At 36.8% G+C, this 17,326-nt stretch overlaps 2 protein-coding genes across 3 annotated transcripts in view; one reads left to right on the forward strand and one right to left on the reverse strand.

Moving 5' to 3' along the window:
- Positions 1 to 14,189, forward strand: part of ADSS (adenylosuccinate synthase) — a 32,471-nt gene extending 18,282 nt beyond the window's left edge. The window contains exons 6-13 of the mRNA XM_027564684.1: positions 58 to 165; positions 1,188 to 1,269; positions 3,966 to 4,092; positions 5,270 to 5,424; positions 6,583 to 6,707; positions 7,939 to 8,036; positions 11,565 to 11,714; positions 13,051 to 14,189. Of these exons, the coding sequence (XP_027420485.1) occupies positions 58 to 165; positions 1,188 to 1,269; positions 3,966 to 4,092; positions 5,270 to 5,424; positions 6,583 to 6,707; positions 7,939 to 8,036; positions 11,565 to 11,714; positions 13,051 to 13,103 (898 nt within the window). The 3' untranslated portion in view covers positions 13,104 to 14,189. The remainder of the gene's footprint in view (positions 1 to 57; positions 166 to 1,187; positions 1,270 to 3,965; positions 4,093 to 5,269; positions 5,425 to 6,582; positions 6,708 to 7,938; positions 8,037 to 11,564; positions 11,715 to 13,050) is intronic.
- A 2,494-nt stretch (positions 14,190 to 16,683) lies between these two features.
- The window catches only part of C16H1orf100 (chromosome 16 C1orf100 homolog), a 36,103-nt gene continuing 35,460 nt past the window's right edge, over positions 16,684 to 17,326 (reverse strand). The window contains exon 4 of one of the 2 annotated variants that reach the window (XM_027565945.1): positions 16,684 to 16,850. In XM_027565945.1, the coding sequence (XP_027421746.1) occupies positions 16,759 to 16,850 (92 nt within the window). In that variant the 3' untranslated portion in view covers positions 16,684 to 16,758. The remainder of the gene's footprint in view (positions 16,851 to 17,326) is intronic. The other variant, XM_027565944.1, reaches the window with a different exon arrangement.

Here is a 17,326-nt window from a genome sequence, read left to right on the forward strand (position 1 = left end):
CATTAAGAACTGGATCTTTCTCTTCTAACTCAGAGCTTGTTTTGATCTATTTTTAAGTTTGGGTACCACAAAAAAGGGCATTGGCCCAGTTTATTCTTCCAAAGCTGCTCGGAGTGGACTCAGGATGTGCGATCTTGTTTCTGACTTTGGTGGCTTCTCTGAGAGGTAACTATCTTGTATTTTGAAATGGAAAGAACAAATGGATTTTTAGAATTTTTAAAACTCAATATGCAAATTGATAAAAATCTGTATTCTACTTGATTTGTGGTGGTTGGCTTTTTTGTTTCTTTTGAAATACTATTTTTTATTACATTTGAATTGATCCTTAATTTGAGATTAACTTCATGAAAATAACATGATGTTGATATCATATGAGTACCCCCAGAAAGACAAAGCCAAAATTATATTTAAGGATTGGAATTTAGAATGCTTTACTGAGAAATAGACATGTTTCCGGGAGTATGTGGCAGTGCTGTGGTGGAGTCTGCATATCCTAGGGTCTTGATCCTTAGATTTTCAAGTTCAAAGACACTGCTGTGTCCTTTCACCTAGAAATAATTAGGTTATCAAGTACTTGTGAACTAACATGTATCAAGCTCAGCTTGAAAAATAGGAATGCCCCCTTGACATTTAATCACTGTAGAAAAATCTCCGTGGGAAACCTAATAATCATCAGTAAACTATATGGTGACTCAGTAATGAGTTAGTTGGTTGCATCTAATAACAGCATTGAAGATCACTCGCTGTATCCATTTTCAGTCAGCAGTTTGTCTGTCTGCATTGTTAGGGCACCTCCAGTGAGAATATTGGAGACAAGTTGCTAATGTCTGCCGCTGACTCTCCTAAAAGCATCATTTTAGACCATTCCCTTTTATCTTTCACAGAGTATAATATAATTAATTCAGATTTAAGTCTTGTGGTTACAGATTTGAGTCATTCCCTGCTCCTCCTGCCCCTCACACACATCACCTTAATTATATTGTTGATATTCCTATCAGTAAAAAATATTTTGAATGTATCATTTATTCATATGACTGACCTTAATTAGATTCTGTTTCTCAGAGTATAACTTCACTTTGGGGATTGTTATTAAGACCACTTAACTCCAGAAATCATTTGAATAGAATGAAATTATTCAGAATATTTTAAAACAGAGCTAAGGTCTTGATTTATCTGTTTTTTCTCAGGTTCAAAGTTCTGGCTAACCAGTACAAATCTATATACCCTACTTTGGAAATAGACATTGAAGGTGAATTACAAAAACTCAAGGTAATGCTTTCTGACATTTATAATGTCCTTCTTAAAACTTGTTTGCCAAAATAGCATCTAGATCTTTCATTCATTCAGTCTTTGTATTAGGAACTGAAAATACGAGATTGAAGAACATGTGGTTAGTAAGTGCCGCACAGATATGTGTAAAGTATTATAGGTAAGAACTGGTAAAGTGAATTTGTATTTTTAAGTCTAAAAGCATATAGGCCTAAAAGGACGTGGCATGTTTGAGTAATTTTACATGATGTGCCTTTAACAAAACATCCATTGGGGACCAGGGAGCAAGAATAAAGTACTTGAAAAGGAGCTTGACAGGCTACAGTGAATGAGATCACAAAAAGTTAGACAAGTAGCAACCAAATCATAAGTCTTGTGTTGATGTTATATGCAGTAATAGGAAGGTTAGCTACTCAATAATTTTGAGCAGAAAAAAAGGACTAACTTTGTATTATATAAAAATCACTCATAAGCATTTGGAGGGTAGATCAACTAAGGGACAAGTGAGAGATGATAACTTTTAAAGCTAACCAGCACAGGTAGGACTGATACCCCAAAGGGTCAATTAAAGGGACAGCTCTAAAGCACTGTACTCTTTAGAGACATAGAAGGTGATTGACCAAAGATTAGGACCACAGTTGGTGCCTAAGTTAGTCAGTAATCAAGTTGCCTATCCTCTCTACCCTTCCTTTCCTCCAAAATCTTTGGAGTTTCAAGCTGCTTCCGTTGTGTCTGACCATTACTCTTTGTATCCTGTGAATAAGTATGACATCAGTTCCAGAACTGAATAGGAATTTACATACCTTATATATCATTTTAGAGTTGTAGCAGACCTTAGGTCACCTACTCACTGAATTTCTTTTGAAAAAGTGACCTTCAAGGGACATTGTGAATGTTAGGTATTTGGATTTCAGTATATTGATTGTTGCTCAGAGTAGACTGCCACTTTGTTTTCGTTCTGTCATGCAACAAATATTTTAAATTTATTAGTAGCAACTTGAAAATATTTACATGCTAATATACGGGTGTATCTTTTCAATTCTATTTTATATTCCATATGAATGTAAAGTATATGAATAATAATGACCAGAATTAAGTAAGAAGATTCTTAATAGGTGTTGAACAGTATTCCCCCCTTATCCTTGATTTTGCTTTTTGTGGTTTCAGTTTCCTGTGGTCAAGTGCGAAACAACTCTTAAGTTTTAAATTTGAGACCTTCTGAGTAGTGTGATGAAACCTCTTGCTGTCCTGCTCCATCCTGCCCAAGACATCAATCATCCCTTTGTCCAGTGCATCCTGCCCGTTAGTCGCTGACTAGCCATTTCACTTGCCAGATTGACTGTCCTGGTATCACAGTGCTTATATTCAAGTGACCCTTTTAACTTACTAATGGCCCCAAGGTACAAGAGCAGTAATGCTGGCAATTTGGATATACCAAAGAGAAACCATACAGTGAAAATTCTTGACTTAATAAGGAAAGAAAAAAATATGCTGTGGTTGCTAAGGTCTACAGTAAGAATAAGTCTTCTATCCAAGGAAAAAGAAATTTATGCTAGTTTTGCTGTTGGAAAAGTATAACTGTGTTACATAATTTTTACTATAGTATATTGTCATAAGTGTTCTATTTAATTATCGGTTATTGTTGATCTCTTGCTGGGCCTCATTTATAACAAATATTATCAAAGGTGTCTATGGATAGTAGAAAACACAGTGTATGTAGAGTTTGGTATTGTCTGTGGTTTCAGGCATCCCCTGGGGGTCTTGGAACATATTCCCCTAGGATATGTGGGGGGACTGCTGTATGTTGAACCAGGACTTTAAGGAACATGATGAATGGTACAGTCACTTCAGACATTAAAAATAAAGGACTAAAACAGAAAGAAGCATGAGACTGGCGACTAGAGCCAGAGGGGGATTATATGTCCATCAATAGGTATAACATACTTAGTGAGTTCATGAGTGGCTCTTGGAATTTCCTTACTGGTCTGGCTAAACACTTAAACATGGCTGAAACTAAATTTTATTGCAGTTATACTATAGGCCTTGGGAGAACTCTTGTTTATATTTTTAATTGAATCTCTAGAATTAAGCAGTATTATTAATACTTTAAACATGTTTTGAGAAAGTTTTATCATGTTTATGTGAGTTAGTATTTGATATTACTAGTAATACTGCTAAGGTATTTTACTGTAATGGAATACAGTGGGAAAAGAATATTAGTAATCAATTATTGATGCTTGTTGGCAGTGACACTGGTGGTCCTCACAACATTTTGAGAAAGACTTTGATGCACTTATGGTTATATGGACTCTTAAGTGCTGCTTTTTTAATACCTACAAAATATAAAAGCACAATATTCAGTTCTTTTTGTTTTCCTAAAAGCTGTTATATGAAGTATGAGTACTGGGCTGTTCAGAAGATTGTTATCATTATTTGCAGTGAGGTTGAAGTAGAACCTTTGAATTTCATTGTATCTCTACTTTTCTTAAAATAGTGTCTCTTTTCTGGTTCTGGGGAATCAGCATGAGAGACCAAAGCCAATCCAAATGTTGCAATAGGGTGAGCATTGTCACCAATCCCCTTCTCCTTTACAGTTGTCAGTTTTCATTGTCAAAAGTTGGGTGATTTTTACTCAGATAGTTTACATTGTAAATTTATTAGTATACATCGAGCTTGGTTTTTGTCTTTGTATATAGGGTTATATGGAAAGGATTAAGCCAATGGTGAGAGATGGAGTTTATTTCCTGTATGAAGCTCTCCATGGACCACCAAAGAAAATCTTGGTAGAAGGTGCAAATGCAGCACTACTAGATATTGATTTTGGTAAGTGAAATACAATTTACGGGGAGCATAACTGAGTCCTAAATTGCTTAAGATATGCATAATTAATGTTAGCATTAAAGTATTTTAGAATAAGGCTTTTTGCTTGTATATTCAGGAATGATGAAAGTTTGTCATCTTATCCTAACCCTTTTTTTAAAAAGGGAATATTTTGTGTTTTGCAGTTATTAGAAAAATGAAATCACTCTTTGGGTCAATGGGATTTTTGTTGTTGTTTGGTTTATAGCAATTCCAGACTATTTCCTTGGAACTGAAAGATGATTAGGTGAATTCTGTGAAAGAACCTATAATTCAACCTTTTAAAAACTGTCAAGAGCTAATAATATACAGTGTTACTAAGCATGCACATCCTAAGATCTATGGAAGTCTGTTTAATTAACTCCCTGGATGTGAGATTCTGAATTTAAAAATTTGATACTTATCATCTTCAAACTACTGCCTTTGTTGACCTTCAAGCTAAACATGATCTCTCACTATAAGACTGTTCTCAGCTGTTACTAACATTTCATTGACTTTTGATTCCAAGTAAGCCAATTAAAGTGTACTTGTGTACAGTAGATACATATTCTTGATACCATAATATGCCTATCCAATCTGGAAGAAAGCAGTGTCTAATTAGCGTAGGAGAGAGTTCAAGTATGAATAGGATCTTGGGGTCAGGGTTGGGGGGGATAGGAAGTACACCTTTGTTTACTCTTGTCATTTCTGGGGTTTATTCCCTGAAGAGAGATCAAAAGGTCATAAACTGTGGAATACCACAGAATTCTTGGTGTACTCTTGTCACTCCAGGCTGCTGGGGTATCCGTATCAAGGGAGTAAAATAAAATTTACTCCTGTTTTAAATTAACAGGAAAGTATAAAATATAAATCTACATAGTAGGATAACAGCAGAGTTTTGGCATTAAATTAGGTGAGTACCTACTGGACAGAACCGAGTAATTGCATGTACTCAAGGGGCGTCTGTAGTACAGCACTGCAGCTATAGCTTAACCACCTATGTTTTTATCTCTGCAGACAGAAAGAATCAGGAATAAAACATCGAGGCTTTGAAAGGGTGGTTCCATAAGTCTGTCAGATACGTAGAATATACTCAAATGCAGAATTTGAAAAAATAATGTCTATCATTTGTGTATATTTTACTGTTTGTTTCTGTTTTTAGGAACTTATCCTTTTGTGACCTCTTCGAACTGTACAGTTGGAGGTGTGTGTACTGGCTTGGGTATGCCCCCTCAAAACGTTGGAGAAGTGTATGGAGTTGTGAAAGCTTATACAACTAGAGTTGGTATTGGTGCCTTTCCTACAGAACAAGACAATGTAAGCCTGTTTCTCAGTAAATCTGATTCAAAAGTTTGAAAATGAAAAATCATGCTTTTTTCTTAAAGAATTATTGTCTTTTATGCATTTCACTTAATTTGCAAGATTAATCAGCACAACTCTAAAAGAAAATTACATATACCTTTATTGTTAGTGGCAACAGATTGGCAACAAAAGGGGGAAATTAGTGGGCACTTAAAGGTAACTGTAATTGCAGGCAAGTGAAGGTGGGTTATGAAGGGGATTAAGATAGTAGAGGAGGGAGAATTTAAAAATAACAGGTATCTTTCACCAAGAGCTTATTAGGAGTCAAGGTTGAGGAAAGTGATCTCCAGACGTTGTCTAATCATAGCCCACTGTTTACTTGGTGGTGACCTCAGGCCAGCCCCTGTGTAATCGCTGTAAACTTAAAAGCTCTTTGTATCCTCACAGCAACTCTGGGAGCTGGGTGCTGTTACCATCCCCATTCTACATATGGGGAAACTGAGGCCTGGAGAACTGAAGTAACTACCCCAGGCCACACAGATAAACAAGGCTGAAATTCAAACCTGACAAAGCAGTATTTAAGTTGTAATTCCGTCAGAGTATGTGTGATAATGAAATGATGGCTTTAATCAGAAAGGTGTAAATTAAGGAATAGATAGATGATAGATGGAAAAATTAGGTTGTAGGGAGTGGCTGTAGCTTAGAACTTTGAGCATTGTTTTCAGCCTTAATTTTCTTCGAAGGACATTGTGGTAGCAACTACTAGATGGGAATTTGCCTTATGGTTTTCAGGAAAACCATCAAACTATAGTTCTTAGAACAAATTGGCCAAACTTATCTATTTTAGTAAATATTTATTAGCAGCTTAGTTTTTAATATGCAATATTTATATATGTTAATCTAAATTTTTAGAAGTTATCTGTATAACGTAAAAAAATGTTGGTCTTAAAATAGTGTTTAAAAAATAAAGTCAAAAGTGGATGTATTTCAAATAATGCCTCCTTCACATAAAATCTATCTCTGTGAAATTATACCTTCCAACTTATTTTTTCTGAAAGATGTTTATCTCTAAGAAACTTTATGCCTTGTTATATCATCTGTAACATGTTATATCATCTACTAGATTTAGACTATTGGTATTCTAATCCTAAAGTTTTATTTTCTGTTCTTTAGGAAATTGGAGAATTATTACAAACAAGGGGTAGAGAGTTCGGTGTAACGACAGGAAGGAAAAGAAGATGTGGCTGGTTGGACCTTGTTTTGCTCAAATATGCTCATATGATTAATGGATTTACTGCGTGAGTATTCTTAGAAACCCTTACTTCATAAATGACAGTTCTTGACTACAGGTTAAATTTTGTGGAGTGCAAACTTGAGGTAGTGCACTAATACAAAAATTTCACTCTTTAGACTCCAAATGAAATTGCAGTTCAGAAGTGGACCAGAATACAGGGGAGGGGTGCGTAAGGAGAGAGACCCTAGTTTTTCTCCCTAGATATCCAAGGTTGGGAGAGAAAATCTTGATACTCTTACATGCATATAAGTTTAGAGGGAGGTAAGCCAGGCAGGTAGAAAGGTGAGTAGGTAGATAGATGGAGCAACATGGAGCATGCATATCAGAAGGGAGGCAATGGAACTGATTGAGTGGGTAGGCTTGATTGACATCTGACTTCTGGATTCAAATACCAGATCCATACATTATGCTATGTGACTTTGGGTAAGTCAATCTTTCTGTGCCTTTTTCATCATCTTTAAAATCTCAATAATAGTACTACCTACATCCAAGGGGTATTTTGAAATCTAGATGAGAGTATATAGCATGCTCCCTGGCACACTAAAAATGCTCAGCAAAAGTTGCTATTAATATTGCATACACATAATAAATGTAAAAATGTATTCATGTTTATATTATTTAGGCTTAACTTTTAGCAAATATTAGAATAAAGGATAAAAAAATAATCTGTGGACAAGAATCTCAGACCTAGTGTTTCATCTAATTTCTATAGATTTTCCTAGAAAACTGTTTTCCAGTCAGTTTATTGGGAGGTTTTGATGTGTTATGAAGAGATCCTCACTCTCCTTTGACAGTTTCTGACCAGAGGGTAGTGTTAAAGGAGAGTGAAGAAATGAGGATTGATTGCATCTGTGTATGTATCGTGCATGTACCTTGTCATTCACGTGGAATAGTCAGTCTTGCTGTGTCAGCCACAGAATGCGTCCTTTACTCCAGGCAGCCCTCTCTGGATATGTATTAGCTGATCCTGAGAAACTAAGCCAGAGGACGTGGACTATCAATCAGTGAAAATCTGTTACAGTTATTAGAAAAGTGACTCACTAGTAGATCAGTTAAGTCATTGTTTTTAATAGAGGAAAATATATCCATAAATTGCCCTGTAGTGTTTTATGTGTGGTATGCTTTAAAATATAATTCTAACCAGTTTTCAGAATTGCTTTGGAACTTTTAGCTTTGTATGAATTTGCTTTACTCCTTCATCAAGTTGTTGACGTCTCCCTTTCTTCCAAAATTAGGTTGGCACTTACCAAATTGGATATTTTGGACATGTTTACGGAAATCAAAGTTGGAGTTGCATACAAATTAGATGGTGAAATTATACCTCATTTTCCAGGTACTCTTTTATTAGGTATATGTATCAGAGCAATTCATAAAACTCTTTTGTATAATTTATGACGTACAGCCACAGACTTGAAATGCGCTCTGTGAACAGTGCAAGTATACGCACTAACGTTTGTTTCATAGTTGCTGTGGATTTGGGTGCTATGTCGTGACAAGCTTGTGTTCACACTTGAATAGAAAAGAAGAGACATGGTAGCACTGGGCCCAGTTATGCTGCTCCTGAATCTTATCTTCCCTACTTTGAAAGTAACCTTTCTGTAGGCATTCCTTGAGAAAATGTGAGATAGGAGAAAAGAGCCCTGCTTGTCAGGGTAAGCAGGCTTTTAATGCATTAACCCACTGTGTCCTTCAAGCTACAGGAATGATTTTTTTCTGACTTATGTGTCTAAAGTAGATGGATGTAAGGAGATTTCCTACTAGAGCCAGTGGGTTTCTTCAGGCATATCTTTAGTTATATGAGTTCTTCAGTTACTCAGCAAGTTCCAAAAATGTTTCCATTTTCCAGAAATAGAAACTGTTAAATTGTTTAGTCATCCTGGAAGACTAAGAATATGTCAAATGAAGGAATAGACTAGCTTAATGGAACTTGGTAGACTGGTAGGTTGGAATTGAGAACTGTGAGTTCTTAGAAGCATGTTTAAAGTCATCATTTGTTAGCTGACATCTGGCCATCTCCTGTTTGGCTTCTTCTGACTATTCTTTTCCTTGATTGTGGATCACTGTGTCTGTGTCTCATGACTTTTGGTTGAATATTGGACATTGTGCATAATATGTTGTAGAGACTTGGATTCCGTTATCTTACTCTGAAGAGTATTGGTTCTTGTTTTAGGGGACAGTTGAATTACTGGCTTGTCATCCTGAACCTTGTATAGCTTGGTTTTTTATACTTTGTTCATATAGTATATGGAGATTGTAAGGTGTTTCCCAAGTCTTTCTAACCTAGTGTGAGACAGTCTCCAAATTATCTCTGTGGGTCTTGGCAGAACTTAGTTTTAGGCTTTATTGAGGGGTGGATGTGGGAGGGGGTGGGGCGCGGGCAGGGTGAGGGAGAGTCTATAGGAGATTTCAAGTTAAAGTTTGGTTTTTACTTTCAGTGAACAACCTTTCTGTTGTCTCAGCTGGATGCCAGGAGAGTTAAGGTATAAAGAGATCTTTCCAATCTGGCAGTGCTGGAGCTCCAGTGTACCCTGTCCCTTCCCTTTCACCAGCACTGCTTGGCCTCTAGAATCTTTGTCTCACTCAGCTGTGTGACAGCTGCTATCCGGTGAGCCACCTATGGGACCATGAATGTATGGTTGAGCTTTAGCCATGGTACCTTCACACCCATTTCTGGGGGAGGAATACCCTCTCTGTATAGCTCTCTCCTCTCTGATGCTTGCCCTTGATGGTTCTAGCTGCTTCAGCTTTCCTGAAGTCTGGTATCTGTGTTCTCAGGTCAGTAGGACCACCATTCCCTACTGACTCCAGTGTCCTGACTTTCCTTGATCAAGAAATTGTCCCTGGCAGAGAGTTAAGTAGTTTCAGGAATTGCTTGAGTTTTCTTCCTCTCAGAGACCACAGTTTGTGCTACCTGTTGACCACTGCCTGGAAAGAATTGTCATGTATTTGGTTCAGTTTTACAGTTATTTATGCTAGAAAAGTTCATTTAGAACCATGTACTCCATCATGGCTAAAAGGAGAAGCCCCACTGAGTCTCTTGATTTCTTCTTCTATGGTCTGTCACAAGCAGTGCGACATAGTGTGGTTCATCACTTTCTCTAGATGTCCATGAACATTCCTAACATGATACATTCTCATTGTATCATGGATCATAGGAGAGAACTCTCGTATCCATATATTCTCTTACTAAACTTTTTATTCCACCACTTGTAGAATCCTTTCATCCTGTACCTTTAGGATCCAGTTTTGTACATACTCCTTTCGCTCCTACTAGTAAATATTGGCTCAGTTACACAGATCCTTCAGAATATATTTCCCCTCCTCCTTTAGCAGGCCCTGTGACTCCTTGGCCAACTTATGTTTGCATGTCAGGAGAGGAGGCCCTGAGAGGCTTCTACATCATCCTCAAGCCAGGGGAAGCCTCAGCCATTCTGCAGGCCATCAGTGAATCTATAGAAGGATTCAGCCAGATGTCTCAAAAGTCTCAGGGTCCCACTTTTTTCTCAAACAGGATCTGGCCTTGTCGTAGCAGATTCGCTGGATTTGAGAGTTCAGCTTTCTCTGGAGCTCTGCCATCTGTATGATTGAGTCCTAAGCCTGATCCTCAGCTCTTCCTGCTGTCCGCTGTAGGAGATGAGGTTCTCTCTAGGTGTTTCCATTAACCTTTGTCTTTGTCCAGTCCATGAATGGCATCCATCCAGAGCTGTTCAATTCCACGTTTCCCTTGTGCTCATTTCTCACAATGAAATGAGAACGTCAGCTATTGCCAGTGCTTTACTTCCCACCACGGCGTCCCAGTTCACCTTCTGTGGATAGTTGCACGACTAGAACATGCCCAAGGCTGCACTCTCTCTACCACTCGCAGTCGTCCTTGTTGCCAGCCCGCTGGCCAGTGACCAGGCTTCCAGATCCCATTCTAGAGCCACTCCTGGCGCCAATTGTCTTACTCTTGGTTCCCTGGGAAACAGTCTACGTTACAGAGATGTATGTGTAGGTAGTTTGTTGGCAAGCGCTCTGAGCAACAATGTCTGTAAGGGAGGGGGAGAGAAGTAGCAGGATTAAGCAGAAGTTGAACTGCTAAGAAGTTCCATGAAAAACCCTCAGTTGGTCACATGGGGAACTCTGGGACTAGAATAGTCCTCCAGAGTAGTCCCAAGTTAAGGTAAGTAGGCAGGTCCTTCATATCCCCGTTTTGATTAGTCGTTGGTATGGGCTGCTCCAGGGGATTCTGAAGAGAATTCTGAACTGTGCATTCTCAGCAGGCAGTACTCCCATAGCTGGGGAATTAGCGTGTGAATCCTGAAGAGGGAAGTCTGGACAGTGTACCATAGCATCCACCATACAACCTCCAGTCAAAGACACTGTTCTTGTTTTAGTTTTCGGCTTCTATTAGGGAATACGGAGAAACTGGTTAGGTGAGATAATGAAGAAATTTTCTGGCTAAGTCTTTGTATACAGTCACAAAAACAATAGAGGATTTCCCAGGTGAGAGCACGTATGCAAACCTTCTTTCTGTGACACTGCTGCCGTTATACGGATCCATAGCCCCCAGTCCATAGTATGGAAATCTAAAAAGCTCTGAAGACGGAAAGTTGTAAGTTTGGCACCAAAACTGATTTGACAGCAAAACCTGACTTAAAGTACCCACTTAAAGTAAATAATCCTATTACTGCAAAAATATGTTTGATTATGAAATACTAGATAGTGTACTTTTCTACCTCCCTAAATTCTGAAAAATTATAAATTTCAAAACATTATTTGGCTCCAATGTAAGAGATTGTGAACCTATGATGTATTAAAAACTCATTTGACAATAGGCAGTGTACACCATGGGCAAATATATTTATTCTTTAACTTTCAGCAAACCAAGAAGTCTTAAATAAAGTTGAAGTTCAGTATAAGACTCTCCCAGGATGGAACACAGACATATCAAATGCAAGGACTTTTAAGGAACTACCTATTAATGCACAAAACTATGTTCGATTTATTGAAGATGAACTTCAAATTCCAGGTAAATACACTTTATGAACAACTATTTTTTCTATTTTGATTTCAACTACCTTTGAAATAGGATAAAAAACAGATTATTTCTCAGTAGAGTGCTTATGATTTGCACAGATGCCCAGGAAAAGATAAAATGTCTTTCTGTAATCTTTCACATGCCTCAAGATAATATATTACCTCTCACCCTTTTTGACCCTGTTTTTAATTCTCTGTTAGTCTTTTTTTTTCTTTTTGCCCTATGACATTCATTCTTATTTCTTTCTCCCTCTTAATAATAAATCATTATGTCTTTACCACCATCAAAACTGGTTTGTGATTTCTTTTCCACTTGAGGTTGTTACCCTTGAGAGTTGGTAAAGTTTCTTGACTAGAGTTTAGGAAATAGTAGATGCAGAAGATAGGAAATCCAACTTGAAAAAAATGAAAGAATAAAGAATAAAAGTTCTTTATTTAAAAAAAATAAGTAAGCTGGCCAAGGAGTTAGACATAACCAAATTATGGCTATGAACTAGTTATGTGAAATCTGTCTTTTAAAACATTGCTTTTTTCCCCTTTGGTACTGGTTCAGAGACAAAAGGTAGAGTGGAAAATCGCCTCTGTATAAAATCTGTTATGCACTTAACCTGATTTTATATTGTTGATTATATTTGTGGTTCATTTCCAAACATGAATCTTGTTTTCCATATTTTTTGTTTTGTTTTGTTTTCCATATTGCTAGCTGTGTCTCCCAGCTTGATATTAAATCTTGTAAGCATGTTTGCTCACTGTACTTTGTCAGTGTCTTCTGAAATAAAAAGCAGTGAGTTTAACAATGACATCTGTAAAATGCCATAAAGGTTTGCCCATGTAGTGCCGATGAGGAGAGATTCCCCTAGACTGGTATAATAGCCAGATTCTCAGGCTGTGCAAATAAACAGTATTCTCTTCCACATACTTCAACTTTTTGTGGGATATGGACATTGCAGTGTCACTTCAGTGTCCTCTTACTGTCATCCATTTATTAAAGATGCTTATTTTTTCTAGTTAATTAGGAATTTGATTAAAGGTTCTTTAGGTCTCTGCTGGTTTGGGCCAGTATTTTACTAATCACTAGGAACTGAACAGTTGTAAATATTGTACAATTAAAACAGGAGAATTTTAAGGCATACTACCCTGTCCTGGATGTTGACCGCACATTCTGTTTAGAAATTGGCATAATCTGCTAATAGAGGAAAAAGATAGCAAAAGACATGGGGGGAAAGTTAAATGAGAAACACTGAGAAAAGCGGGGGATCTGTTAATCCCAAAGATTGAACATTATACGTGGATTAATACTATTCTTATACTCTTTTTCTCCCTCCCAGTTAAATGGATTGGTGTAGGTAAATCCAGAGAATCTATGATTCAGCTCTTTTAAGGATTACCAGTGATGCAGGAAACACTCCTGGAGAGGCGGGGAAAGGACTTTCTTAAATATTTCGTTTATGATCTGCAAATTCCAAGAATAAAGACATTGAAGTGAGTTTGAAGCCCTACAGTTGTTTCCAGTCTTTGAGATGGATGACTGGTGTGGAGATACACTTTGGCGTTTTCCAGTGTCAGCTTCCTTAGCTGGCATAATTGCCGAATCATTTGTTGCTCCTGCTGCTCATGGTGCCATGTTTTCTTTGAATATTTAGTAATAATAAAATCAATGTTGTTTGAAATCGAAAATAGAATTACTTTCAGTGTAGTTTTTCTTCATTATTGTTATTGTGTTCATAGGTTTTACCTCTGTTGAATGGTCAGAACAATTAATGCAGTTTTGCACAAATATTTTCACATTCTGATCATTCATTTCTGTCGCTGGAACCTTTGTTGTTCGAAAGAAAATAAGAAGAGAGGAGTCCTGTAAATTTTTGTAATGCTTTAAATTGTTTAAATTGTGAACTGTTTATTTTCTGCTGAGACCATTGCAAATTTGAGCTTTGGTGGTGGGAGGGGATTATATTCATGAGTCCTCTAATTTGTACAGAACACGAAACTTATTTCTCTTGTGTAAATTATTTAACATTGAACATTTAGCTAACTGTTCAAAGAAAAGAAAAAAGTGTTCCCTAAAATAACAATTGTAATGTTAAAAAACTTAGTCATTAAAAGATCTGTTGTGATATTTGGTGGATATTTTTCTTTTATTTCAGACATTAATTCTGAAATGTATAGCTTTCTTACCATTATTTCTAAAGTCAAATGGGTTGATATTTGAACATCGTGCCTGCCAATATGCCTACAGAGTCATCTATAAGTGTCCAAACGAAACCAACTTGTTGGTCATAATTTTGATCATGCCTTTATTTCTTCTTTCTTGAAAAAAAAAAAGGTGTTATTTTGACTATTTGGCTTAACGTACTGCGTTGTAGATTATCCTTCAATGAACTATTTTAAATGTTTAAATTAGGTGCCACTTAAATTTATTTTATTATGCCATCAATAGCTGATTAAAAAGAACCAACTATTTCTAGTATGTTTTGTGTATTGTGTTTTTGTTCCAATAAGAGAATTAATAGTAATACTACTAGTGCGTATAAGACAGAGTTCTACCTTTACAGTCTGTGGGGTAAAGTGAGGAAAACTCAACAACAGAATCTTTGAAAGGATCTAAGTGTCTTTTATCTTTACTAAGTGTATTTAGATAGTTTTTAGAGTCCATTATCTTGGCTATAAGCTTCGCATTATTAAAACGTGTCTTTAGTAATGGTCCAGAAGCAAATAAAGTGAGCTGTTTGCGGACTTCCCTGAGGGTCCAGCGATTCTGCGTTTCTGCGGCAGTGGGTGCGGGTTCAGTCCCTGGGCAGGGAACTAAGATGCCACAGGCTGTGCAGTGCAGCCAAAAAGTTTAAAAAAAAATGAGCTGTTACTAATTAAGTTGGTTGAGAGAATATGTTCTTCAGATACAGTTAAGTCTTAAAAATCATAGGCAACTGTATTAAAATAGTCTTTGTTGATCAAATAAATATGCTAGGTATTAGGTATGTGATAAGTAAGTACACAGTCTTCCTAAAGTTTATTGTAGTGGGGAGAGCATGCTAAACAGACATATGCTAGGGTGGAAAAGTCCCGGAGTGCTATGCAGGAGAACCTAATCTAAATTTGGAAAAGGTCAGAGAAGGCCTTTAGTGGAAATAGCATTTAAACGGACCAAAAAGTTAGGTGGCTGGAGTACAAAGTAGTCAATATGCAAAGACCCAGAGGCTCGAAATAATTTGGAAAGTTTGAGCAACTGAACAAAATAGCAAGGGACTGGTGAGGCTGCTGAGGCTGGCAAGAAAAACCAGAGGAAGGTAAAGCCAAACAACCAAACCATGTTTTACATGAGGACTGTAGGCTAATATGTATATACTTCAGGAGGCATAATGACTGCATGGAACAACCGCGGAAACAAAACTCTGAATTGTAAAACTTAGTAGAAGGGAAATAAATGACAGAACAAGATATTTTAGTGTGGAGAGGACCTGCCTAGTATATATGTTTATGTATATTAATACAGTTAAATGGGGATGCCTTCCCTTCACAAATGAGTATATGAATGTAATGCCATTCCAACCAGAATCACCATGGTGTTCCTTGTAACTGGACAAAAATTATTGAAGCTTAGGTGAAAAAAATGAATATGTAAGAGTGTAAGATATTTTTGAAAAAGGAATGTGTTGAGAGAGGAGGTTTTTACTCACCAGAGATTAAAGCAGTATAAAGCTACTAAAATCAAAGTATGTGATACTGTCATGGGAAAGAACAGATATGTAAGGGAAGTGGACTAGACATTCCAGAAATAGATGCACATGTGTGGGAACGTAATGTAAGCACTCCATTTCACTGGGAAAAGAATACATTAAAAATAATGATAGCAAAACAACCTCAACATAGAATAGAAATTTGTAATAGAATAAAAGTTAAGTTATAAAGTTTTAAGTAATGAAAGTAATATCAGAAAATATATACTCTTTAGAGCCTTCTAAAGAAAAACAGGAAACTTGGAAACCCTAAAGAAAAAAATTTGACCAAATTAAAATTTTAAAAACACTATAAACAAAATTTTTAAAAAACAACTGAGAAAAGTAAAAGTTTAGAAAAAGTCAACATATATCCCTAAAACAAAAAACTGCAACAAATAGACCACTGACAACCAGTAGAATGATAAGCAAAGCTTTCATTTGGGAGGCTTCTTGTCTAAGTTCTGTGAAATAGTTCTTTGAAAAATACCTCTAATGTTTATCGCTTTGTGTCTTATTAGTTAGATGATGGACCTGATTTATTACTTCACAACTTAAGACTAAGGCAATGGAGATGTATGTATATTAATACATGTGTGTGTGTATATACATATATATGTGTGTATATATAACTGTTCTTGGGGGTAGTTTATTAACAGACTTCACTTTGGGGTGATGAGTAGGGGATCAACTACTATGCTTGGGGAATCCCTAGGGAACAGAATGTTTAAGATTCTTTTCTTTGGGAGCATTTCTTTAGAGAACCTCTATCATTTTGCCTAGGGAGCTGATCCCTAGTTGTCAGGCTTCTTGTCAGTATAGGGATATTAATTCTTCTTTGTGGAGACTTTCAGTTAATCCTCTCACTGTAGCTCTCTGCCATACCAGGTTCTGCATCCAGAGCACCTTCAGGGTCTGTGATGCCAGGAATCTTCCTTCTTGGCTACATCTTTAGGTTCTTCTCTCTTTTTTTCCTAACAGTGATACAGTTATTGAACAGATGCAGTTATCTCTTTAGCTGGTCCCACATGTAACCACTGGACTAAATGTGAGATGGTTTGGTGACATTAGCAACAAGACTGGTAGTGGGGCCTTAAGAACAGGTGACAAACTCTTTTAAGGCTGATCTTGATTCCCTGCCCTAGGCTGGCCAACTGATTGGAAGAGAATTTGCAACATGTAAATATTTTTAGGATTGTAGCCATCAGGATACACACTGAAAAGTAATTCTGTTAACCATTATTTTAGCCTAAAGGAGCCACTTAAGAATGCCAAATGTTTTGTTCAAAATGCCATGGTTACTTTAGTTTAAAAGCCTTTCTTTCAAAGCCACCTCCCTTCACAACAGTAGTGCTCTGGCAGTGAATTGAGTGGTCTAGGATTCGATGAAACTGTGGCTAATTTCCGTTCCCAATCTGGAAAATAAAACAAATTAATGATTTATTTTAAGACTACTTAGTTTTAACACACTGTCTTTTCAGCAACAATTGTGTGCAATAACAGTGATTTATAAGATTTAAAACAAAGGAATATATTTAAAAGATGTGGGGGCAAAAGGGTTTAATCAAAAGGTTGTTTTTGTGGTTCAATCTCTGATTGAGGCATGTTATTAGATTATTCCAAAATGTAAATAAAACGAAATAAATTCTTAAATTTGTATTCTTACATTCTAATTCTAGATACCCGCTTTGTCCTTTAAGCCCTAATAGGTCTCTTTGTGTCATGTTTGTATCAAAATGTAGTTGTTACCATCCCTAAATTCAGACCCATTGGAGTGCCCTCATGTTTTATATTCCTTGTCTACAATCACCAGCAGTTCTGCTTATCTAAAGGTATGGGTTCAAGGAGTTGGGTTGGACACTGCAATCATTGCATCTACACCCAATGGACC

Source organism: Bos indicus x Bos taurus, chromosome 16 (genome assembly GCF_003369695.1).
Source record: "Bos indicus x Bos taurus breed Angus x Brahman F1 hybrid chromosome 16, Bos_hybrid_MaternalHap_v2.0, whole genome shotgun sequence".
NCBI classification, from domain to species: Eukaryota; Metazoa; Chordata; class Mammalia; order Artiodactyla; family Bovidae; genus Bos; species Bos indicus x Bos taurus.